The 23,984-nt window shown below is 57.1% G+C and overlaps 2 protein-coding genes across 3 annotated transcripts; one reads left to right on the forward strand and one right to left on the reverse strand.

The window, feature by feature from the left end:
* Positions 1 to 125: 125 nt before the first annotated feature.
* Positions 126 to 13,998, reverse strand: DCST1 (DC-STAMP domain containing 1). 2 transcript variants are annotated; one of them, XM_045817058.1, is made up of 16 exons: positions 13,938 to 13,998; positions 13,507 to 13,632; positions 13,364 to 13,438; positions 9,500 to 9,628; positions 9,033 to 9,172; positions 8,043 to 8,259; positions 7,798 to 7,941; positions 7,150 to 7,271; positions 6,553 to 6,710; positions 4,407 to 4,506; positions 4,166 to 4,261; positions 3,919 to 4,045; positions 3,450 to 3,566; positions 2,823 to 2,965; positions 2,572 to 2,685; positions 126 to 425 (listed from the first exon to the last, which is right to left on the reverse strand). In XM_045817058.1, exons 1-16 carry the CDS (start codon positions 13,996 to 13,998, stop codon positions 174 to 176), a joined length of 2,121 nt encoding a protein of 706 aa, XP_045673014.1. In that variant the 3' UTR covers positions 126 to 173. The 2 variants fall into 2 exon arrangements, with proteins under 2 accessions (XP_045673014.1, XP_045673015.1); XM_045817059.1 differs by lacking the exon at positions 13,364 to 13,438.
* Positions 13,999 to 14,314: 316 nt separating this feature from the next.
* Positions 14,315 to 23,866, forward strand: DCST2 (DC-STAMP domain containing 2). The gene is made up of 15 exons (XM_045816943.1): positions 14,315 to 14,582; positions 14,750 to 14,920; positions 15,213 to 15,314; positions 15,582 to 15,779; positions 16,105 to 16,170; positions 16,651 to 16,864; positions 16,953 to 17,110; positions 17,759 to 17,923; positions 18,766 to 18,933; positions 19,066 to 19,166; positions 19,808 to 19,938; positions 20,271 to 20,398; positions 20,747 to 20,840; positions 20,940 to 21,080; positions 23,785 to 23,866. The coding sequence occupies exons 1-15, from the start codon at positions 14,315 to 14,317 to the stop codon at positions 23,864 to 23,866; spliced, it is 2,187 nt and encodes a 728-aa protein (XP_045672899.1).
* The last annotated feature ends 118 nt before the right edge of the window (positions 23,867 to 23,984 follow it).

Consider the following 23,984-nt stretch of genomic DNA (forward strand, 5'->3'; position numbering starts at 1 on the left):
GCTGCCCGGCCCTGCGGCGATGAGGCTGACCTGTTCTCCCGACTGCCTGCCAGGCAGCGCCCGGCTCACACCCGGCCCTGGTACCAGACCCCTTCCAAGCGCAGGTGGCAGGAGTGCACACGGCATTTTATTAAATAGGAAGAAGCGAGGCGAAGAATGAATAGAATGCCCCTTCACTCCGCGTAGGTAGCGTCATCGTTGCTATCGCTGCAGGCGGAGGAGGAGAGCTCCTCTCGCGGGGTGCAGACTGGGCACCGCTGTCGCATATCGTCCCAGCACGACCTGCAGTATACGGCCTCGCAATCCGGAGTGAGACACACGTAGGACTCCGGGGTCTCTGGTGCCTGGCACACCACGCAGCGCCGGCGCAGCCAGGGGCGCAAAAAAGGGCAGCGGTGGTGCAGGATGTCCGCCAGGTGGTGGCGCTGTTGGAAGGCGAGGGTTTAGAGCTCCTTGGGAAGAGAGGGCAAGAAAAGGGGCGCGAGGGGAACTGAACAGCGCTTCATGTCTGAATCTCAAGGCTTGGTAACGCTCTCACGTTGGAGGAAGCAGATCTTACAGAGCTTCCCTCCCGAACTCCATGATGGACAGTGGGAGGATGCAGCCTAGACTCTCCCAGCTAGTTAGTAACAGCAACAACCATCATTTGCATTTTCCTATAAATCATCTTATTCACGGTGGGGCTGAGGAGTAATGCAGATAAGACCACTACTATTGTGTTCTGCACTTTACCGGTTAAGTGACTTTCCCAAAGGCGCACAGATAGTAAACAATCAAACCTGGCTGGACCCAGGTACTCTGATTCCAAATCAGAAGCCTGGTGCATTATGCTTCCCGCTCTCCCACCCTCTCTCCAGACATTTGCCAGGAATTCTCCACAGACCACCTTCTCAGGTGACTGTTTGCTCAGAAAACTCCGGGAGCCCACTGCCTGCCAGACAAAGGCAGAATTCCTGGGCTTGGCTTTCATAGCCTTCCACAGTCTGGTCCCTTTCTCACCTCTGCTCCAGCTTACCCCTCCCTAAACTTTACATCTCCTGTGCCAGTCTCCCTAGGTTAGCCCAGGCACTTGGCATTCTCTGTGTTTGAATTCTAAGTCTTTTCGCTTTCTGTTCCCTCAGCTCGGAAGGAATGACCTTCACATTTGAAACTGCATATCAAAGTCGAGTTTACTTTGGGACCAGGTTGTGGAATCATAGTATGTTCATCCCGCCCTCCCCCCCCCATATCCTCTCAGACCCTATTGTGTGTTAGGGGTGGGGGATCTGAGCACTTGGAGGAAAAAGTTAAGCAAACAGTCTCAGTATTATGAGCTTGGTGAGACTGATTAAATGTGAATGGCTGCTACTCATTGTTTTAAAAATTAATGTTGGGCCCTGGCTGGTATGGCTCAGTGGATTGAGTGCCGGGAGTGACGTGAAAGGTCGAAGATTCAGTTCCCAGTCAGGGCACAGGCCTGGGTTGCCAGTCAGGTCCCCAGCTGGGGGCATGCGAGAGGCAACTGATCCAGGTATCTCTCGTTCATCGATGTTTCTCTCCCTTTCTTTCTCCTTTACCCTCTCTCTAAAAATAAATAAAATATTTAAAAAGTAAAGAATAATATTGGGCCCTGTACTAAGAAACTAATTAAATTAACTCAATTTAAACAATAATTGTATTAGGCAGATATTATTATCAGCATATTCTCTTTTTCAGGTGAGAAAATAGATTGTTGGAGAGGCGGCCACTTGCCTGGGGTCACACGATGGTAACTGACACATGTATAGAACTTACTATGTGCCTGCACCATGAGAGCAAAACTCATTTAATCCTTCCAACAATCAAACGGAGTAGTTAACTCCATTTTACGGAAGAGAAAAACCAAGGCACGGCACTTAAAAAAGTGCTCCCAATCACATGGCTGTCATAGTAACAAGGCAAGGAACCAAGATTTAAACCCAGACCCTGTGGCACCAGAGTCCTGCACCTGACCTTCACGCTATCACTGATGAGCAGACCGTTCATATCTGTCTAGCCTCCTCATTCTTCAGAGGTAAAAAACAGGCCCAGTGAGGACTATGGCCAAGGTCACACAGCTTAATGAGGGAGTGAGGACTAGGACCTGGTTCTTGCAACTGCATACTTTTTCCATATACCACGCGTCCCTTCATGAGGTCTCCCCAACTCCCAGCCCACCTGCCTCCCTCCCCCACCCCCTTCTGAATTACACTGAACTCCTGGTCTGCAGCCCTCTCAGGAGAAGCTGTGGCATTGCCTTGGGTCCCTTCTTTCTGATAAACTCCTCTTGCTTTCCTTTGACCAGCCTGTATCAAATCTGATCCCCCTTTTCTGCCTGCTTCCTGGTGGTCCACTCAGTCTCTCAGGCTGGACTGATGTCTGAGGTGTGGAGATGGACACACAGCCCTGACTCCTGGAGCTGGATGGCTGGGGCCCTTGGCATGACTCATGCCAGAACTCCCTGGGCTTCGGCAGGCCTAAGACCTCAGTGGGGCTGGGGCACCGACAGCAGGTGCCCTTTGCCCACAGGTCTCAGGCCCAGCAGGAGCCACAGGGGCCCAGGCCTGGACTTACTGGAGCCCTCTGCTGCCGGGCTTGCCTTATGATGGCCGCCCTCCTCAGCTTGGTGAAGGCTGCTCTTTTCCGCAGGAGCTCATTGTAGAGGAACAGGACCCGCTTCTTCTCTCGCTGGGGCCAGGGAGACAGGGGTCAATGACAGTGACAGGGCTGACGGGAGGGCATCCCGTGGGGAGCCGCATTCAGGCTGGTGTGTGTGTGTGTGTGAGTTCTGCCTGTAGGAGTGGAGAGGTGAGGGGAGGGCGCACCTTGGGGAAGTAGAAGGCTGCGATGACCCTCCGGAGCCTGTAGCCGAAAGCCTGGAGCAGGCAGAGACACACTAGCAGGCCAACGGGTAGTCCAGTCCTCAGATAGGCTCTGGCATTCAGGCACACAGGCTGAGGCAGACAGGCTGCGGGCGAGGCGAGACCTGTCAGGGGTCTGGCCAGAACCAGCTGAGGGACAGGGCAGCCCTGGTTGAATTCCTCCTCCCAGTGAGGGTGCAGGTTACGTCTCTGATGTCCTGCTCTACTCCTGCTTCCCCTCCCTGCTGAACAGCTGTGTCATCCAAACTGTAGCCATTAGGCCCATGTGGCTATTTGCTCAGCACAGCACAAATGCAGAATGTTTCCATCACAGTCCAAAGCACTGTTGACAGCGCTGCTCCAGAGGGCGGGGACCCGATGGCCCTAAGGCCCCACCCCCAGACTCCTCTGGCCCAAGTCTGTCACCCTCCAACTCTTCCCTTGGGACCTGACATTTCATGCTCTGATCCCCAACCCAAACAGGTGACCCCCATCTCACCACACCCAAGGCCTAGCCCCGCAACTCTTGGCCTTGGAAAGAACCTTGCCCCTCAGCCTTGAGTTTCTCTGGCCCCAAAGCCCAGCACTCACGCATGTTGTTTGATTCCACCATCGTCTCTGAGGAGGTGTTCAGGGCCCCAATGGTTTTCCGAAGGAGCCGGGCAAGCATGGAGTCTCCCCCAACTTTCACCTCCAACCTATGACTGCCTGAGGCAAGGATTGGGGGCTATGGGGTGGGTGGTGAGGGTAGGGAGTATGCTAGGAAAGGGTTGCAGTTAAGGGGATGGGGAGAGTTCCAGGCATACAAATCCTTCTCAGCTGCACCTTCCGCCCCTTCGCTGAGTACTAACCCTTTCCTATTGAGGATATGAGAGTGGTTGGAGACCTAGGCCCCCAGTAACAGCTGTCAGGTTGCAGGGCTGGGATGTGATCCTGAGGAGGATAGGGAGGGGCTGAGACCCAGAAGGAAGTGACAAAACTGGAAGAGTTGGGGCGGGATGGCTGCACGGGAGTGGGTGTTCTCCGGGGGGGATGTCTCGGGGTTGGGGGGCAGGCTCACTGTGGAAGGAGTACTGAAGAAAGGAGTGGTGGCGAATGGTGTCGAAGGTGGAGTAGAGAGCCCAGTCCAGTCCACACAGCACCAGCAGCAGCAGCAGAACAGGCAGTGTCCCCATTAGCTCCCTTACCTGCCCAGGAACGGGAGAGGTGGAGCACGGCAACGCCACCTGCCTGGCATGGTGCCCTCTCCGATGCCTTTGCCTTCCCCTCAGACCTGTGCCTGTGGCTGCCTCCCCTGCCGTCCTTACCACATTTCTCATTTCTGAGGCCTGGATAGTGGGGTTATAAGGGAAGATGACGGTTTTCTTCTCAGCTTTGCGAAGCGGCAACAGTGTCCGTCTGCCCTGGAAAAAATGTCCGCACGGTGAGGAACATCAAGGGCCCTCTCCAGGGGACCCAACACCAAAGGGTCCCCCTCTGCCCTCCTGGAGCTTGAAGCCACTCGGGGCACACAGCAGGGCCCCTCTGGGCAGGGCTGGGCCCACTCACCAGTTTCCTCCTGCGTTCATCAATCTGACAAAAGTAGGTGCTGATGTAGATGTTGTCAAAGCGAATGTCCCCATTATAGCGGTCCATGTAGGAGAAGGACCTGTGCGTGAGGATGCCTCCATCTCTTTCCAGTTCTCTGGACCTACCCCCAAACCTGGGCTTCCTTAAGGCACATCACTCAACCGACTGGCCAGCCGGCACTGAGTACCATCTGCGTCCTAGGAGAAGACTCTGCCCTGCCCTCCATCAGCCCGCAGTCCAGTGAAAGTCATCTTCATGGCTAAGACATAGTAGAGGTGAGGAGGAGATGTGGTGGGGGGTCGGGGGCGCTCAGCCTGTCCGAGAGGGAGGGGCATGCAAGTGCCCGTGGGTGCACGGGAGGTAGGGGAAGGTTTCCCAGGCGTGGACCTTGCAGGACGAATATCAGGCAGGGGAACAGCAGGAGCAAAGGCACAGACATGGGGAAACCTTCAGGCTGCAGGCGTCGACTGACCCACTATGACTCCCACGTTGACCCCCCGAGTCCCTGCCTCTCCTCTGAGCCTTCGAAACATCTCCTAGACGCCCCTTCAGGCAAAACTCGTCCCACCACCGTCTCCCGTCCCTTCCGACACAGCCTCGAGCCCAGCAGTATTTTCGTGTGTGCGAGCGCCTGTGTGTGTAACTCTGCTCTCTGTCTTGTAAGGTCCCACATAATGGTTCAGTTTCCTGCAGAAAAAATGTTAATTATTGAAAATGTGTTTGAAACTATGAAAGTAGCTTAAATAATCTCTGTAAACTGTGAAACATAACTTCCAATGCTATTGGTTCTGGAACCTTGTAAAAATCCATACATCTTTCTCTTTAAGGAAGAAATAACTACCAACGCAAACAAAGATTGTGAGCGCCCCCTTGTGGAATGACCTACTGCTACTGTGCGAAGGCCTCGGGAGCCTGGGCTCTGCCCTCTGGCCAATGCTACCCTTTCATTGAGTGACCTCACCCGGGTTGAAAGGCTGGAAGTGCCTTTTGACTCCGTGCCTCCTTTCTTCCCTCCCTAAGCTATCTCTGAGACCTTCTACACCTTTCCCTTCCTCCGGCCCTTCTCAGGCCAACTTCCTGCCTTGGCCCAGTCCAGCCAGGCTCCCTAACCTCTGACACACCTCGGGCTCCTGCCTCCAGTCTGCCCCAGTCCATCTGAAACCGGGCCGGGCCCAGCGCTTTCCGGACTGTCCTGGCCCTGCCCATTCCGCCTAGTCCTCTGCCCTCCACGCCCCAGATGCCAGGATCCTTGCCCAAGAGAACAACACCCTTTCTCCCTGAGACCATGGTTCCCCAACTGCAGACTTTTGAAGACCATTTATGGCTCTTGTAGGGGCACCCCCTCTGCTCCCACACCTGCCCCACAGCCCTTGAATCACCCCCGTTTTGCAGATGCCTCTCTTGCCTGCCCTTAACCATGAGCTCCTTGAGGGTGGGAATATGGCCCCCTTGCCTTCCTCCTCCCACAGGCTCACACACAGCTACTCCCCAGCCGTCACCCTAGGCCCCACAAACAGGGGCAGACGGAGCAGGAGCCCCTGTGTCTGTCCCTGCCCAGCCCCAGCCCAGCCTCTGCCATCTCCGGCATTTGGGGGTGGAAACAGGAAACAGAGGGTCCAGAGGTCAGCAGGGGACAGAGAGCAAGGCCCAGGGCCGCCCGGCTGGACGCCAGGCTGGGTGGGGTTGAGGACTTTGGTCCAAATGGAGAGAAAGTAGCTGCCAACGCAGCAGGCGGGAGAAAATGAAAGCAGAATTGGACGATAAAAATGGCACAAAGTCAGAACCAAGGGGAATATGAAGGGCAAGAAAAAAATCAAAAGTCAAAGCAAAATGTAGAAAAGTCAGCTTTGGGATAAAGGCGGGAAGTAGGTAGATAAATGAAGATGATCATTCTTTTAAGGTGGTAGGAGCATGGGTAATGTTTCTTCTCACAGAATGCCCCTGTTCCCTTTCACTTTATGTAAACAACAAACCCAGCTTTACAAACAGCAAAGTTAAAGGCACAAGAACATTTCCGTTCAGAGTTGCCGGTGGGCTCTGACGGCCCATTCTTACAGCCTCCCTCAGGGCAGGGCTCCCATGCAGAGCAGAGGAAGGGGTACTGGGGTGGGGGCTCGGGGCTCACGCGTGGAGGATAAGCAGGAAGGTGAAGGAGAGCAGCACGTGCAGCAGCCCCAGGGCCCGCTCCAGCTTGGCCTCCTGGCCTCTCACGTAGTCCCGCACCTCGGTGCTCACGTGCTCCCAGCCGGGGTTGAGGCCCAGCAGCCCGGCCTGCTTCTCTTCCTGCTGGGAGGGCACAGGCGCAGGCCCGGCCTGCTGCGGCCTCACAGGTCCAGGCCCAGCCTCTCGGTGCACCTCTCCCCGGCACCCCACTCATGTCCTGTCATCTGGCTTGTCGCAGGGCCTGCGGGAACTGCCATTTCCTGCTGTTCTACACCCTCCTTCACACAGTCCTGCTCCCCTGCACCTGTACGAGCTGCCACCACCTCACGCCCGGGTGGCCATTCCATTCCAAAGTTGAGTCCATGCACACCGTAGGCCCAGGCCCACTGCTCCTCTCCCCGTCACCCCACACCAACACCAGTGCCATTCCCCGACTGGTTCCCCTCCCTCACACCTGGTAACCTCTTTCCTGTGCCCCCTCACTAGCCCTTCCACAGGCCCTATTCCCTGTGCCCTCCTCCCCCTCCCTGTCCCCCTTCCACATGCCCCTGCCTCCTACCTTAAGGTTGATAGTGGCTGAAAATTCCCCATACAGGCCACGGACAGACTGGTTGACGGAGTCGTAGGTCTGCCCAAAGTTGCCTTCCACTGGGATGCGACTGTGGCACCAAACTTCCATCACTGGTGGGCGGTAGAGCGAGGTCAGGGGTGGCCTCCCTTCCGGTGATCCTATTCATCCTGCCCTTTTCCTCTCTGCCCGTGACTTCCTGCCACCTGAGTCTATCCCCTCTCTACTTTCTGTGGATTCTTTTTCCCAGGAACAAGGCCTGCCTCCCCCCCACTTTCCAGCTGTCTATAACCGTAACAAATATCAATAAAGATAGTCGATATTCATGCAGCAACTCCTTCGTGTGCCAGCTCTGTTACCTCCTTCACATGTGTTATCTCCTGAGATTCTCAGAAACCCTGGATGGGATAAGCACTGTTGTCGTGCTCATCTTTCAGAGGAGGGGACAGAGCTCCGAGCTTGGCTGTAACTTACTCTAGGTCACAAAGCCGGTCAGTGGAGGGGCGGCTCTGAGGCTACTGTGTCCTCAGAGCCTAAAGCCTCCCCTACTGGTTGCTTTAGCCCTACGTCTACCCAATGCACCCCAAGGACTCAGCTTCCTCTCCCCAGTGCTCCCTACCCTCCTGCCATTATGCTGACCCTTGGCAATGCCACAGAAGAACTTGAACTTCATGGGTAGGCAGAGCAGGTGGTTGAGGAGAGGGATCCAGATACGTTGCATGCACTGTTCGTGCCTTTTGTCAAACCAGCGGCGGCAGCTGAGTATGGCTCGGTTCACTATGTCTGCAGAGAGGGGCAAGGGCTATCTGAGGTGCCCGCGCCCTGACCTGGAGCCCTGGCCCCACAGCCTGCCCCACCCCACCCAAACCGAGGACACCCCTCACTGGAGCAACGCAGCTTGGTCTTCAGTTCATACATCTTCTGTGTGGAGAGGCGGTGTCTGGAAGCCACGGCTCGATGGGTCCCCCCACTTCGGGCTGTCTCCTCCAAGCCTGTGGCATCCTCGGGAGTGTAGCCAGTGTCACTATTCACCTGGGCATCCAGGTCCTCAAAGAAGTTGGAGATGTTTTGAGTCTCAGCTCTCAGTGTCTCTTTGCTGCCCTGGGGTATGGGAGAAGGGCAGAAAAGGGTCAGGGATGGGAGCTTAGAGTTCCTGCTGCCCCACAGCCTTTCCTCTGGTCCATTGGCCAAGCTTTGGGCTCTTCCCTCAGGCCTAGAGGAGCCGAGGCCCTGAGATAGCTCCTCACCTCAAATTCTCCACTGTTCATGGCTCCTGGGAGCCCTTTCCTCACCCCCAGGGCTTGTGCTGTGCTAACCTCCCAGGCTCCCAGCTCCTCCTCAGGTCTCCCAGCCCAGATTCCTGCCAGTCAGGTCCCTGGACTTCACCCCACATCCCTGGTCTCTCAGACCACTGTGCCGCCCCAGCGTCCCTGTCTCCCAAGCACCTCAGCCCCTCTCTCCAGCTCAGCTCTCCAGTCCTCCCATGCCCCCAGTTTTCAACACTCAATTGTCTAAGCCCCTGGTCTTCAAATCTTCAGAATCCTCAAGGCCAAGGCCCCTAGTTTTCTGACACTGTAGTTCAGCTGCCCAAAGAACCTCCTCCTTAAACTTGCAAACTTAAATTTCCAAACTTCGCCTTAGGTGTTTGGAAATGTGTGTGGGGCGTGTCCCAATGACTGGGGCAGAGGTTCTCCTGGCATTCAGTGTCCAGGGACTAGGGCACATACTGCAGTGCTTGGGGACAGTCCTCCAAAAATGCTAATAGCAGCCCCACTGGGAGAGTGTCAGTCCAGCGTCACAGATCACAGTTCCAGTCATCTAAGCCCCTTGGGAAGAGGGGCCCTTGGGCAGGCCTGTCCACATAGGGTGCTGACCAGCAGGTCCTTGAACACGGTGCGCAGCGGGGCTGTGGAGACACGCCAGGCCGCACGGGTGTTGTTGATCTGCAGTTCCACAGTGCAGCCCAGCGACGCTACCACCTCATTGAGGTTGTGCCGCAAGTTGGCCACTGGTCCTGGGGGGAAGATGCCCTGATGGGTCATTTTCCTCTAGAGCTAAACGACTTTCTTCAGCCCACCCCTAGTTCCCACTCTGCATGCAGTGACTGCCTTCTAGAACTGCTTATGATGGGGCCCAGAAGCCTGCGGGAGGTCCTGTCACTCAACCCCTGATTTCTTCACCTGCGAAAACTCAGGAGGCCCAGAGAGGGGATGCACAGTGAGTTGGAGCAGCTGAGATTACATTCCCACCCTTTCTCCTTCTCCAGGCCTGGCTCCCATGGGGTGTCCCACCTAGGGTCACTGCTTCAGTAGCACTAACTGGTACCCAGGGGCACACTCACCCTCGTAGATGGCGGCCAAGGCGTATCCCAACACAAAGAGCCTGCCCTCTTTGCCCAGCATCTTGGGTATGAGCAGGAGGCTGGCACAACGGATGTGAGGGGACGTCCCCCAGCCCACAGCCCCGAAGCCTGTCAGGAGAGCCCAGGAGGTGGGGAGGCAGAGTGAGGAAGCTGGTTTGTTTACCAGGTTCACCGGGGGTGCCCCCCCACCCCGCCAACTTCCTTCCAGGACGAACACCACACTGCTCTTGTCTCTGCTGTGTGAGGCCTTCCAGGCCACTCATCCATTCACTCATCCAACGGCCACTGACAGACTTCTGCTGCATGCCAGTCTCTAGAAGGGCTTGGAGATGGCTAGAAATGGAAGAGCCACGGTCGGTGACTGTGTGTGTGTGTGTGTGCACGCGTGTGTTTGTGTTAGGGAAGGGGCCAATAGTTCCCATGTCCAGGCTGGACTCACACTAACCCCCGGTGCTGCAGGAGCAGAAAGAACAAGAGACAAATTCTGGAAACGGGCACACTAGCACTCTGAGCGGTCAGGAGTGAGGTCAGGGCCGCCTCAGTGTCTCCATGCTCTGACACCTGCAGCAGCGCCGCCATCTCCGTTCCTGATCTAGCCCTTAAGCATGTGCCTCCTGGTAAGTTTAGCAGTTTCACATGTGTCTCCCTGTGGTCTGTGAAAGGAGACAGTGAGCTCCTTGAAGCTCGTAATCCAGGGAGAGAGACAGACGAGTAAACAAATGACGACAGCACAACAAGCTCGGTGTACAGGGAGGTGCTTATGAAGAGCTGTGGGAGCAAAGGAGGGAGTGGGCATTTCTGCGGGGAGGGGTGGGGCTGCGAGGGCCGGACAAAGGAGGTGATGTGTCAGCTGGGCCTGGAAGATGAGTAAGTGTCATTAGGAGGCACAGACGGCATTCCAGGCCAAAGGAACAGCACAAGCTGGTCAGGGAACCTAGAAAATCCCTGTGTTGATGGAGTGTTCATCCAAGGGTTCCCAAAGCAAATCCCAAGTCTTTATGGTTCACTCCATCCCCACTGCCCTCACAGATCCCCATTGTCTCCCACTGGGACGAACTAGCCTTCTACTTCCTCCCTCTGATTTCACAAGGCAGCTGGAGCGACCTTGTAAAAACATAAATCAGATATGTCCCCTTTTTGCTTCAAACCATCTGATGACTTCCTATCACACTTGGGATCGAATCCAAACACCCTGGACATGGTCTACAGGCTTCTGTGATCTGGCCCCTGCCCCCCTCCTGCAGTGATCTCCTGCTGCTCAGCCCTTCGCCCACCACGGCCACCCACACAGGCCTTGCTGCTGTTTCTAGAACATGCCAGGCTCATCCCTCCTCTCAGGTCTTTGCCCTGGCTGTCCCCCCTGCCAGAAGCACTCCTCCCCTTATTCTCCACCTGGCCAGCCCCACCTATCCCACAGGCGTGCTGCGAACCCGTCGGGCGCCACTCAGCAGTTTGTTCTGCGCCGTCTTTCGTGCTCACGTAACCTGAGTTTTGTGCAAAGGCAAGGACCTCCCTGCTCTGGTCCCTGGGAGTAAATCTGGATTTGTCTGACCTGATTATGGTAAAACAGAGCATTGAAAGGGGCTTTTTCTGTGGTCTTGGCCTTTTGGCCAAAGACTGGAGCTGAGGAAGATAGCTGACAGAGTTGTCCTGCATTCTGAAAAGAGCCCAAGGGGCTGTCGCCCCCTCTCTTGACTCCCAAAAGGGCAAAGCTAGTCTCCACCCTCCACCCCAACTGGTCTATACAAAGACAAGACCAGAAACTGGAATTCTCTGGCATTGGAGAGGAATGGTTGGAGCAGGTAGACGCATGAAGTGATTTGTGAAGAGGATGGACATTCACTTCCCCACATCACATGACAGGCTCTGGGAGGACCCTTGGAGACTGGCGCTCCAAGCAGGGGACCCCTGTCATCCTTCCTGGACCAGACCCTCGCTGAGCTGCGGAACCAAGGCTGCCACCAGAGCGCAGAGCCTAGGGAGAGAGTTCGTGGAGTGAGAACCGTGCATGCGCTCCTCCTGGCAGGGGAGAGGGCGGCTGCGAGGTGCCCCCCTTTCCCAGTGTGGCAGGGCTGAGAGCCCGAGATTCCTCTGGGACGAGTGGCCATTGTGGAGGGTGGCAGGCCTCCAAGCACCTGTGAGTTTCTCCGTCCAGGACAGCACCCGCCTAGGGGAGGCACCCAAAAATTAAGAGGCTGTGGGCTGTCTGCAGGAACTGGGGGGAGTCTTGTTCAAGAGAAGCTACGTAGAACTGCCCTCAGCAGCCACCTTGGCCCTGCAGGGTCCACACAGAACCTCCAGAGACCGAAAACGGGCCCCAAGACAGCCAGGGTAGGAGTGCCCGCCACGTAGAGGAGTTATTACAGTACCAGTGACGTCAGGCTTTGTCCCTTTTCCTCTAATTCTTCTAATCCCCTTTCTGACATCAGAGAACCAGAGGGGAAGGAAGTGGAGAAAAAAGTAGTGGAGTGGCGGTGCCTCCCCAACCTTCCCCCCCTCCCCTGTCCCACTATAGGACCCCCACCAGGGGTCAGGCCTGAGCCGGTGGGGTGGGAAGGAGGGAGGAGGCTTGAGATTGAAATTTTGATATAGATTGGATTGGATCTGTTAAACCTAAAAATAGTCATAATTACTGAAGTGGGACTGGGTCTTCTAAATGAAAATAACCAGAAAACTAAGAGTCTACAGGAAAGGTCATCAGTGAAAGAACAGGTTTGAGTCCAGTGGTTAGAGCTAAAGTAGTTTCCTGTTGGTGCCCCACAGAGATAGTTTCCTGTTGGTGCCCCACAGAGATGAGTTCGTGCGACAGACCGACAGACCGATGGCACTGCCTGCGCTGGGCGCTGCGCTGCTGGCCTGGGGCGCGGGCGGGAAGGGGCACGAGCCACAGTGCTGGCCAACCAGACAGGAGAGGGAGCTGGGGAGGTGGAGGTGGGGGTGGGGTGTTTACAGCAAAGTTTTCCTTGTTCTTAAAAGGGGCGACAGGAAGGAATGCTCTGGTCTTTTGACACTGTCGTACAAAGATGTGACTGTGACGCCGGAGTTGCTGCCGCCCCGTCACAGCCCGGAGAGGCGTGGTCAACGGGCCGAAGGCGGCGGAGAGAAAAGGCGGAAGGAGCCTGGGCCCTGGCGGCGCGTTTGCCCAACTGCTGAGTTACCGAAACTCCGAATTCCACTCTAACTTGAAACTCATTATATGAGATAATACATTTTCTATATGGTTAAACCACTTTTAGGTGGGTTTTCTGTTCTTACAGCTTAACACCTCCTGACATTCAAATGTCCCCTTCTCTGAGAAGCCTTCCCTGACTGCTCCAGCCAGGGGGGCTCCCCAGCCCCTTTCCATCAGAGCCCCCGGTTAGGTATTTTTCATACCACTGTCACTCTCAGAAATGCTCTTGCTTATGTCTTGTTCATTTAATATGAAACTCTCTCCATGAGTGTGAACTCCAAAGGAGCTGAGTGCCTGTCAGTCTCGTTCAAGGCTGAGCTCTCCGCAGGTGTGCAGTTAGTGTTGAATGAATGGACTGAACTTATCGAGAGGAGCCAGAGAGGTGAGGGGAGATGGGGATCAGGAAAGGCCCTGGGGTGTGGGCTGCATCCTGTGGGTAACGGGGAGTCCTTCCGACTGGGGAGACTCCTACAGGGTGAGTGAGGGCAGCATCTTCCCCGGCAGCCCGGGGCCTCTTCCCTCCGGATCTCCCCTGGAAGCCCCAGACAAGGCTGAGACCACAGGGGACACTTGGGTACAGAAGAAACGAGCTCAGACCCCTTCCTGGGCACTCAGGACTGGGCCACGCTCCACAGGCCTCCCGGATGTCCCGTCCTTCGCCCAGCACTCACCCGCCAAGCTGTACAACGTCATCATTTTCTGATCTTCGCAGATGTTCATGGGGTTCACCAGGAGCTGAAAGAGACCTAAGGGGAGAGGGTCAGGCCAAAGAGCAAAAGAGGGGTCCCACCCCTGACCTCTGCTCCACACTCACCTATGGCCAGGAGCCCCCCGGTGCCTGCCCCCAGGAGGACGGCAGTGACCGGAAACTCGCCTGGCTGGCGCCACAGGAATCGCTTGCAGCACGTGGGCAGCGCCCAGCTCAGCAGCCTCTGCACTGCTGAGGGGTCAAAGGGTTTCGCCCATCAGAGCCAGTACCTTGCTCTTCTGCCCAGCATGTGGTTCTTTAGGGTTCAGGGTTTGTAGGGGGTAGAAGCTGGGGGAACCTGGATGGGGGTGGTAGGAACTGGAGGGATCCGGAAGGAAGTGGGGCAGACACGAAGGACAGGAGAAGAAAGGGCTCGCACTGGACAAGAGGGTTGGGGGCCCCAAAGCACCGGGAAAGGGGGTCCTAGAAGAGAGATTAAATGAGAGGATTGGGGGCTGGAGGGGCTAGGAAGGGTGGAACCCCGATGATGGACTCACTGGTGTGGGGTAGTCCCCTCTTCTGCCCTTTTGCTCCACTCTGGGGAAGTCTCATATCCATAGGCTGCGCTGAGGAGCCCACTCTCAGCCCAGAAGTCTCTTCAAGGATCGTCCTGAGACTTGAGATTCTGCTCTGTCTTGTCTCCTCTGCCTCATCCACAACCTCTCTGAGATCTGTGTCTTCCAATCCCCCCTCTGCTCAGAGCTGTGGGGATGGAAATTAGAGATTTAGCTGCCCCTTCCTAACTGGATTCCAACATACACACAGTAAAAGCCCCGGAACCTTGGAATACAGGGAGAAATTCCAGGACCCTGTAAGAGCCGCAGAACCCAGTGGGCGTTTCCTGGAGACAGGCAAACATTTGGTCTCAGCAGCCATGCCTGCAGTCCTCAAGGATGCTGTGCGCCCCTTGGGAGCAGAGGAGCCAAACATGGCGCGGGCGGTGGTCCGCAGTCTGGGGGGCTTCAGCCTGGGCTTGTCCTTAGCCACAGCCTATGGGCTCCTGGAGCTGCTGGTGGAAGGGCAAAGCCCCTGGGGCTGCCTGGTGGGCACTCTGACTTTGGCGGCCTTCCTCAGCCTGGGCATGGGATTCTCTCGCCAGGTCCGGGTCACTGTCCTCCTGCTGCTGCCCCAGGCCTTCTCCAGTGAGCTTGGGATCCAATGGGAAGGGCAGTCCTGGGACAGGGGCTGGGGCGGGGTGGACGGTGAAGGGGGAGGAGGGAGGGAAATACTCTGAAGGCTTCTGTAAGGGACTTGGGTGAGCTCTGAGTGCGCGGCTGGGGTCCCGGTTCTGATGAAGCTGCCCCCACAGAGCAGGGCCGGACGCTGATGTTGGTGGCTGCTTTCGGGTTGGTGCTGCAAGGGCCTTGTGCGAACACCCTGCGTAACTTCACTCAAGCCAGTGAGGCCGTGGCCTGTGGGGCAGAGCTGGCCCTGAACCAGACTGCCGAAATGCTGGAGCGAGCTAAGCAGCCCCTTGTCAGTAAGGCTTCCCGTGTCCCCATTGTCCCCCTTGCCCTGCGTGTTCTAGGGTCCTCCAGCTATATTCCTCTCTGCTGGCACCGGGCCCTGACCTCAAAGTGCCCAATTAGACCCCCTCATCCGTGCTCTCCGGCCTCCTCCAGTGCCAGGTTAGGTGCCTCCCAGACGGAGCATCCAGTCCTCCCACCTCCCAGGGGCAGCCCCTCTCCATTCCCTACCTACCCCAGGGGAAATGGGAAGAACCAGCCCCCAAAGGAGGAGACTCCACAGTGCCCCTGCCTCCTGCCTCTCAGGTGCCCTGAACAAGATTAAAGCCATTGCCCAAAAGGCCAAAGAGGTGGCTGACCGGGTTCGCAAGTTCTTTCGGTCTATCATGGATGGTGTGAAGCATGTAGGTCAGTACGAATGTATCTATTTGGGTGGGGGGGGTCGAAATTCACCCCATCTCCCCACCCTCACCCTTCTCCAGGACTTCTCAGGCTCTGCCTGGGTGCTAACTAGTTCCTAATGATGCAGCACAGCCCGGCCCCTAACCATAGGCCTCTCCAGTTCTGGGAGCTATCCTGGTGGTGTCCCCCCGTGCCCCCCACCCCCCCAGCCGAGAAGATGCTGCAGGTCTGCAGGTCTCTAGCCCTGGGTACCAGCCCTGCAGCTGTCCCCAGCCAGGGCCCTGCGCAACGTGTGGTACTGGCTCCTGCATATCGGAGATGTGTGCAACTCAGAGCTGGGCAACCCTTACTTGAAGTGTGCACGGGTCTTCGACGACGCCAAGGACAGCTGCATGAAGGTCATACCACAAGCCTACCACCTGTGTTACGTGCTCATGCCCTTCAAACTGGTGCTCTGTGGACTTGCCAGCGGTGAGAGAGCCAGGGGCTCGCTGGCAGGATTGGGGGCTAGCAAGTGTAGGGGTCCGTTGTGAGTGTGGGCCCAGGAGACCAACAGGGGGTGACAAATATGGGGCCAATAAGGATGCTGGCCCAGCATAGGGCAGGGGGAAGACAGTGAGAAACCAATGTGGAAAGGTGGGATCATATGGAGAAGCCAGAAAGTTTTGAGGCAAAGGTTTTGAGGCCAATAGGAAAAGCAAAAGGTTGAGAGGGCACTGTGAGAACAAGCATGTTAGGAGCAGGAGAGGCAGGCTGCATCTCTCCATCCTCCTGATATTCGGTCTTGGGCTCTCAGTGGTCCAGGTGTTCTGCATCATCCCCAAGTACATCCAACCCTTCTTGCGCAAGACTATCGGCACCCGTAAGTGCCCCTTCTGAGCCCTGTTGCATGCGGTGCCCCTGGGAGGTCTCCCCCCTCATCCTGGCATGGCGATTGTCAGCCCGGGAGCGCTCCCAGTCCGTGGGTGAGAATGCAAGAGTAGGAAAGGCTCTCAGGAGGTTCCCTCGGTCCACGTCTTTGCTATACAGATTAGGAAATTGAGACCCAGTGAAGGGGAGGTGCCTCATCAAAGCTGGGCTGTAGAGTAGGAGGAGAACCAGGGCCTCCTGCCCTCGGGCAGGTCATTGTGGAAACAGACTGCTGGTTCTGAACACGCAGTGCAAGGGCAGAGCGTGTGGAGTCTCTGTCCTTTCCCGAGTCCACCGCAGGTCCAGACCCTGGGAGCTCCTGGCTGGTCTGTGAGCTGTGTGGCTCCTGGGTGTGCTGGTCTCCTCCCCCAGGTGAGGCTCTGTCTCCTCCTAACTGTCCTTGCTCACATCTCTGCTGACCTGTTGGCTCCAGCTGTGCAGAAGTTGATTAACCGGCTGCGTCAAGAGTTTGAGTTCAACGTGACAGCCACCCACTACTTCTCTGTGGATCTCAATGCCTCTCAGAGCCTGTCCCAGGTTGCTCTGGACCTCCGGGAAGCTGTCAGCATGAAGCTGTACCATGTCCGAGAGGCCCTGGCTCTGATGGGCTATACCACACCTCTGCTGCTTGTGTTTCTCTACCTCCAGTGAGGCGCTGGTGGGGGTGGGTTGGGGGGGGTTCTGCCCTGTGGGGTCCGATCAGGGGTGCTGAGGAGCCCACTTGTGCTCCACCAGAGCCCTGTTTTACCGGTACTGTTACCTGAACTGGGACAGTTATGACAATATCTACATCACCAGCCGATTCCTGCGCATGGAGGCTGTCCGCTCTGCGGCAGGACTGCCCACGGTGCTGCCGCTCAGTGCCCATGAGGCCAGACACTACATCCGGCCAGGTGAGGGCCTTGAGGACTGGGCTTCCCCCACCCCCTGCCCGGACCTTAAACCCCATCCACAGGCTGGGCTTGGGGCAGGGCCAGAGTGGAGAGAGACCGCCCAGAGCTTAAGGCAATTTCAGGCAGGGGGAAGACATGGCTCCGTCCTTAAAAGCCCACAGTGTGAAAGGGGAAAGTAGGGCCCCTGATAGTGTGCAGGCAGAGAAGGGGCAGAAGGTGCTTCTGGGATCACCTGATGCCAGAACAGAAGGAAGGAGAGGTGGGGAGTAGATATAGAGGCAGGAAAGTGAGGTTGGGAAAGCTTTGGGGGTGGGCAGGAAGAGTGAATGTGGCAATATGGAGGAGATGCAGCTTGTGGGGGGCAGTCCGAGGTGGGGGTCGGCCATGAGGATCAGGGATGCTGTGGGAGAGAGGCTTCCTGAACCCCAGAAACGGGCCAGCAGGCCAAGGTGCAGAGGCTAGGCCTCCACCTCTAGCCACAGAGGTCCAGCCCTTGAACAGTGTTTCCCACCCCGCCTGGGGGCCCCCACAGCTGCACACCCTGCAGATGAGCATGCGGGTCCCAGCGCGATCAAGGGCAGGAGAGAGACCCCTTCAGGGTCTGGGCTCTACCGGGAGCATCCTCCTGACCAGCCTTTCCCCACCCAGGTTCCATCTTCATGTCCCGGTGGGAGCAGATTTTTTACCTCCTGGCAATCTTCCACCTTATTCGGCACCTCCTCCTCGTGCTGCTCCTGATCTTCCTGGACTATGCCGTCTTCTGGGTGCTGGACTTGGCCCGGCACCAGCTGCAGGGGGAGGTCGTGGCCCGCAGTGAGCACCTGAACCTCCCCACCCCACCGCAGCCCCCTTGGCCTGCTCCTGCATCCTTCCGCCTGCCCAGCCCTAGAGGTTTGCCTGAATGTCTGCACCCCCACCCCTGTCCCTGCCACTTACCAGCCTCCGACTTTACCCTTCTTCCGACTCCAGCCTCTGCCTGGTGAGCCCTATGTCCAGGTCAGGGTCATACCATAATAGAGAAGTTAAAGTCACATGCTCTAGAGTCAGATGGCCTGAGTTCAAATCCCAGCTCTGCCCTTTACCAGATGGTGACCTTGAGCAAGTTGTTTAACTTCCCAGAGCCTTGGCTTCCTTGTCTGGACAGTGGGATAGTGTGGCAGCCGCCGCTCTCCCTCACTCCGAGGCGTGAATGAGACTGAGTGTGTTGCCTGCCTGGCAGGCCACTGATCGAGGGTGCTGAAAACCACAGAATATGATGAATTTAATCCTGTGTACTAGGGGACCAACAGAAAAAATAAAAGCCACCCATATCAATAAAGCACTTAGTGTATGCCTGATACATAGTCAGTGTTTAACAAATGTTTTAAACCAAATGCTTCCAGGCAGCTGTGGAGGTGGGCGATGGACTCACCTGACCATTAAGGCAATCTTGGATCTGGTGGCCTGGGCAGGCAGACCAGGAGCCAGTCCACCCACCTCTGCCCCATGGAACCAGTCCTGGGCACCAGGTGCATCAAGGCCACTCACCTGTGGAGGGCACTGAGCCGCCCCTCAGACCCGCACTGCTCCACTCTCCACCCCCGGAAGGTGCAGCCTTTCCTGCGCAGTGGGGTGGCCGCTGCCACAGAGCGCCTCACACGGAGTCTCCGTGCCAGGCCCTGTGCTAGTGTCCATAACTGTGGAAGGCAATGGCTACGCCGGGAAGATTTACCGTGACCTGGTATCGGCATTTGATGTCCTGCAGCAAGGCAACGTCACAATCTTGTCCCGGCGCTGCCTCCTGCGTCCCTCGGAACCCAACACCGCTGGTTACGTGCTCATTGGTAACAGCCACACCCCTGAGGGCCCTGGGGAGATAGACCCCACTCAGGGCGGGAGGGCAGCAGGCCGGTGAGGGCGTCTGCGGCTGGCACCTGCGCCCACCGGCAGTGGCTGCTGTGCCCACTGTGCCCCAGGCATCATGTATGGCCTATGCTTCTTCATCACCCTGTTTGGAAGCTATGTCAGTCGGCTGCGGCGGGTCATCTGCGCTTCCTACTATCCGTCCCGGGAGCAGGTGAGAGGCCCACAGCCAGTCCCTGTCCCCCTCCCCAGGGGGCTAAGCTCATGGCTGTCTGTTTTGATTTGGGGGAGCTTTGAGTCTCCTCTGGTTGAACACCAAAGCAAATTACCCAGACTGAAGATCTCCAGATGCTAGACGGGGCTGGGATAAATAGAGCCCCCAGGGGCAGGGCCTCCAGAGACAGAGCTCACCTCCACTGCAAGCGAAGCATTGCTGAAGCCGCGGGGGAAGGGACCGTGCTGGCATGTGGGTGGAGGTACGCGTGGAAACTCACCATTTGCTCATTCATTTACTGTGGGCCAGTCCCTGTGCTGGCCTCAAGGATGTGAAGGGGCACCAGACAGTCAGGGCTCACAGTCTCCAGGCAGGCCAGATAGGCTCTTAAGGAGACATTACAAGTAAACAAGTGTTCTTATTAAGGAGTGAATGAAGTGCTATGGCAACCCAGAAGAGGGAATGGGTATCACCTAGGGGTGTCTGGAGGGCTTCCCAGGGAAGGGGCTTTAGAGCCAAGCCCAGAGGGTCTCCGGGGTTGGACAGAAGGCAAAGGCAGGGAGTGAGGATGGGTGCAGAGGGCATGCCGGGCAGATGAAACAGCATAAAGGGGGCCCTACCCCTGGTCTGCCCTCCGCAAGGCGAGGATCTCCTACCTCTACAACGTCCTGCTGAGCCGCCGAACCAGCCTGCTGGCTAACCTGAACCGGGCGGTGAGGCGGCGGGCAGCCGACCAGGGCCACGTGAGTGCCCTCCAGGTCCTGGCCAGACGGTGAGCCCACTGTCCTTCCTTATAGGAGTGGGGCAGGAGGGGACAGAAAAGAGCCAGAAGTCAGAATGGATCACCGTCCTTCCTAAGTGTCCAGGGGTCTGGTTGAAGAGGAGGCCCACTCCATGCCAGTCTCACACGGAGAGGGATGGCTTTTCTTAGTGGTGGGGAGGGAGGGAGGAGGAGGACCAGAAACAGGGAGGTTGCTGCCACAGTCAGAAGGACAAAGGTTAGGCTGCAGGAAGGCCCACCCGTGGTTTGGGGGTAGTGCTGGAGAGGTGGCCGGTCAGGCTGGCTGGGCCGGCCCGCTGAGGGTCCAGCACGCCTCTCCTCAGGTGCTCCTGTCTGGTTCCATTTATCGACCGCTTTTGGCAGCACCAGGCCTACTGCCTGGGCTGTGGACAGCCCCAGAACGAGGGGGGCTCAGAGAACTTTGTGTCCTGCAGTACCCCGGCCTGCCGAGGTGAGATTCCTGGGCAGTGTGCCTCTTCCTGCCCGGACTCACCGCCTTTGCATATGATAGTCAACTGTGCTCCTTCCTTTAGGGACTTCTCCTATACCCTGCCTTTCGTATCCTCCCCTTCATTACTATGCATGTTCTTTTCATTTACATGGAAACTTCTCCACCTTCACCTTAATTCTCCCACGTGTGGCCAGAGTTTATATGCAAGTGGCATAGCAGCAATTCCTTGGGTGCACCGCTTGACAAAGATGTGCCCCCAGGAGCGGGGGGTGGGTGGGTGGGAGCCAGGGAACACAATGGGTGAGGGTGGGTAAGTTCAGGTGAACCTCCCCTCCTGGGCCCCTCCAGGTCTCTTCTGCCCCACCTGCTTCCGCCTCTTGGACAACACCTGCTCTGTGTGCGCATCTCCCCTCTCCTACCAGGGAGAACTGGACCTGGAGCTGTGAGTCCCCAGCGAGGACTCCCCAGTGGCTGGAGTCTGTGGGGGCAGCTACCCTTCCCCCAGGACCTCTGTGGGCACTGAGACGGGAGGCTTCCTCAGGGACTCCAGTGATGAGGAGGGCCCCCGGCTGTGGCTGGCTGCAGCTCGAAGAAAGGGCCCTGCGCAGGAGGAGTTACTGCGGCAACGGCTCCGAGAAGCACTGGGCAGGACCTTCTCCTCGGAGTCCAGCTCTGAGTTCAGGTGAGCAGAGAGCAGGCGCTGGGGCTTGGGGGGCCTCAGCATGTTCTCTCACATTTGCAAAGGGCTCCTTGGGTGCCCGGCCCTCTGCTAGAGCAGGAGACGGAGATGAAAAGAGGAGAGGGCTGGAGGTTGGCTGAGTGTTCACTCTGTGTCACCGCCCCCCTCAGGAGCCCACTGAATGGGGTTGGGGGACAAAGTAGATAGATGAGTGACAACAGTGTGGAGAGTGCCCCAGGCAAGGAGTGAAGCAGGCGCTGGGCAGGACAGAGGGGAGAACAACCAATCTGGAAGGGAGGCATGTGCAGGAAGGCTTCAGAGAAGGGTGAATAAAGGTGGGGCTGGGGCAGCCTGGTGGTTTTCAGGCTGAGGGGCAGAGGAGAGCGGTCTGGGGTGGGGCCCGTGCCCATCTGGAGAGTGTGAGACACTTGGGAGAAGGGCGTGCGGTGTCTGGGTGGGGGCCTCGGAGGATGTTGACAGGTGAAGCTGGTAGTCAAAATGGGGAGAGAGGGGAGAAGGCAAGACTTGCCATCTGGAGATCCTTGGTCAGAAAGCGACATGTTCATAATCTGGCTTTTAGGACAAAAAGCCGAGAAGGCAGAGGGGAGGCTGCCTTAGTTTAGGAGCAGTCAGTGGAGGCCTCGGGACCAGGGCACTGAGAGTGACTGGGGCTTTATGCTTGGGACGGGCAGGTGCTGGGGCGAGAGAAGGGCCGGGTCTGGGGAGGGAGGAAAGGCCCAGTTCAAGGCCTTGAAGCGTCTTAGGGAAACCAATTGGAGGTGCCCAGCAGGCCATTGGAAAAGGGCAGGGCGCTGGGCCAGAGGTCTGTTTTGGCGGCTGCTGACTTAGAGACTGGAAGGGGAGGATGAGCTCTAGACCATTCCGGCAGAGAGCATGGCAGGAGAGGACAAGGGGACGGGGACAGAAGCCCGAGGGGTTCAATCCCAAACCAAGAAGGGACAGAAGCCCGAGGGGTTCAATCCCAAACCAAGAAGAGACAGAAGCTCAAGAATGTAAGAGAACCAGGTACATCACGTGCTGTGAGATGATCGAGCAGGATGAGGACCAGCCACTGACTTTGGTGGTTGACAGACCACTGGAGCGGCCGGTGGGAACACTTCCCATGGCACCGGCGAGGCCCAGACCGGATCGTGATGGTGTGAGGGGTGACTGGTACAGAAGAAGGCCCGCAAACAGAAACAGCGTGCAAGGCTCTACATCATGGTTGCAAGAAGTTTGAGAATATTTTTTTAAAGATCATTGAATTTAAACAAGGAACCTTGACGGTGAAGAGAGGGCAGTTAGCTTCACGTGGCACAGGAGGAGCTTAAAGGGGACCCAGCACTAGAGGATTTTTCTTCATCCAAGGACAGGGAGACCTGAGTATTTACTCAAAAAAGAGGGCCCTCCCGAAAGATGGGGACAGGAGCCAGGGGGATGGGGTTGCCTTGGGTGGGGCGTGCTTGCCCCGGGCGGGCCGGGAGAGGTGTGTTCCCCTGAGCAGAGTGAAGCAAGCCCCAGTCTGGTGGCCTCGATTTTCTCCGGGGAGCAGGAGGCGAGGGCGTCTGCTGAGAGAACAAAGCAGGGGTTGGGAGTGGAATAGAGGTTTCAAGGTGGTGGAAAGTGAAATACCTGCTTTGGGGAGTGTGCAAAGAAACCGAGAGGGGAGATTAAAGGATTTGCAGAGAGCGTTAAAGACCTAGATGATGCTGAAAGCCATCACCTGTGATGACTGAGTGGCGTGCTCGGTCACGTGTTTTTTTCAGGCAAACGTGGTGGTCATGCACAGGGTTCAAGGGTCGGAAGCTTTTTCTTGGTGGGTCAGGGGAGAACACATGGCGAGAGAATTGAGATTCTTCAGTGAGAGTGTCTGAGGTGACTGGCCTTGGGGAAGAGAAGGGCCTGAGACTCTGGGGGAGTCCAGGATCTACGTCAGGGTGTATTAGAGCAGGGGCAGGGGCCAGGAGGGACGGAGACAATGAGCCACAGCTAGGGAAGACATATGGAATAACTGCAGTGGGTGGCCAAAGGTGAGGGGCATGCCTGAGTGGGAGCAGAGGTGAAAGTCATTAGGGCAAGGAGGTCAAGGGTTGAAAGGCCAGAGTTGGAGGAGTCCACCAATGAGGGGGCTGCTAGGCCACACAAGCAACCAGTCCGAGAGAGCACCCTGGAAAGGTGTGGCAGTGCATCTGGAAGGTCCGGGGAGACAGCCAAGCCCTAGTGGTGTGGCTGCCATGGCAGCCAGGGGCTTTGCAAAATGCCATTGGCCAGTGGGACTTGAGAGACAAGCAGCCTCCACTTGGGAGGAATGTCCAGCGGGCACATTCCGTGTGAAGGGGGCTGGGAGTAGCAAGGAGAGGAGAGGTTGCAGGGGAAGACAAGCTTTACTCCTAGAGGCTCCAGAGGGCTCATGGAAGTTAAAAGCTGAGTCGCCAGAGGGGGCAGCTTGAGCTTCAGCAGGTCATTACTTGTTAGCAGGCCCTCACTAACATGTGACCCTGGGCAAGTCATTGCCCGCTGGTCTCTCAGCACCAGCCTGGAATCAAACGGCCACATCCATGGGCTGGTGTGCCTGCGGGGCTGTGAGAGCAGCGGGGGCTGGTGCGTGACAGGAGGCAAATCTGAACAGATGGGACGGGGCGGGACTGTACCTGTGAGAACAGAATGCTGGTGACTGACTGGGCCACCCTCTCCCTTGCCTCACTAGTGACCTGGACGAGGAACAGGGTCCTTGGCTGAAGAAGCCCAGACTGCAGTCCCCACCTGGCAGGATCCCCAAGCCCTCTTAGCCACAGCGCCCACACCCACAGCCCTCTGTCCCCAGAGCAGCCCCCCGCCCCCAGCTTTGGAACTCCAAGCTCTGTCTCTCATCTCCCTCTCCCCCGATCCCTCCCACCTACCCCAAAA

Source organism: Phyllostomus hastatus, unplaced genomic scaffold (assembly GCF_019186645.2).
Source record: "Phyllostomus hastatus isolate PE091 unplaced genomic scaffold, TTU_PhHast_1.1 phas_scaffold_216, whole genome shotgun sequence".
NCBI classification, from domain to species: Eukaryota; Metazoa; Chordata; class Mammalia; order Chiroptera; family Phyllostomidae; genus Phyllostomus; species Phyllostomus hastatus.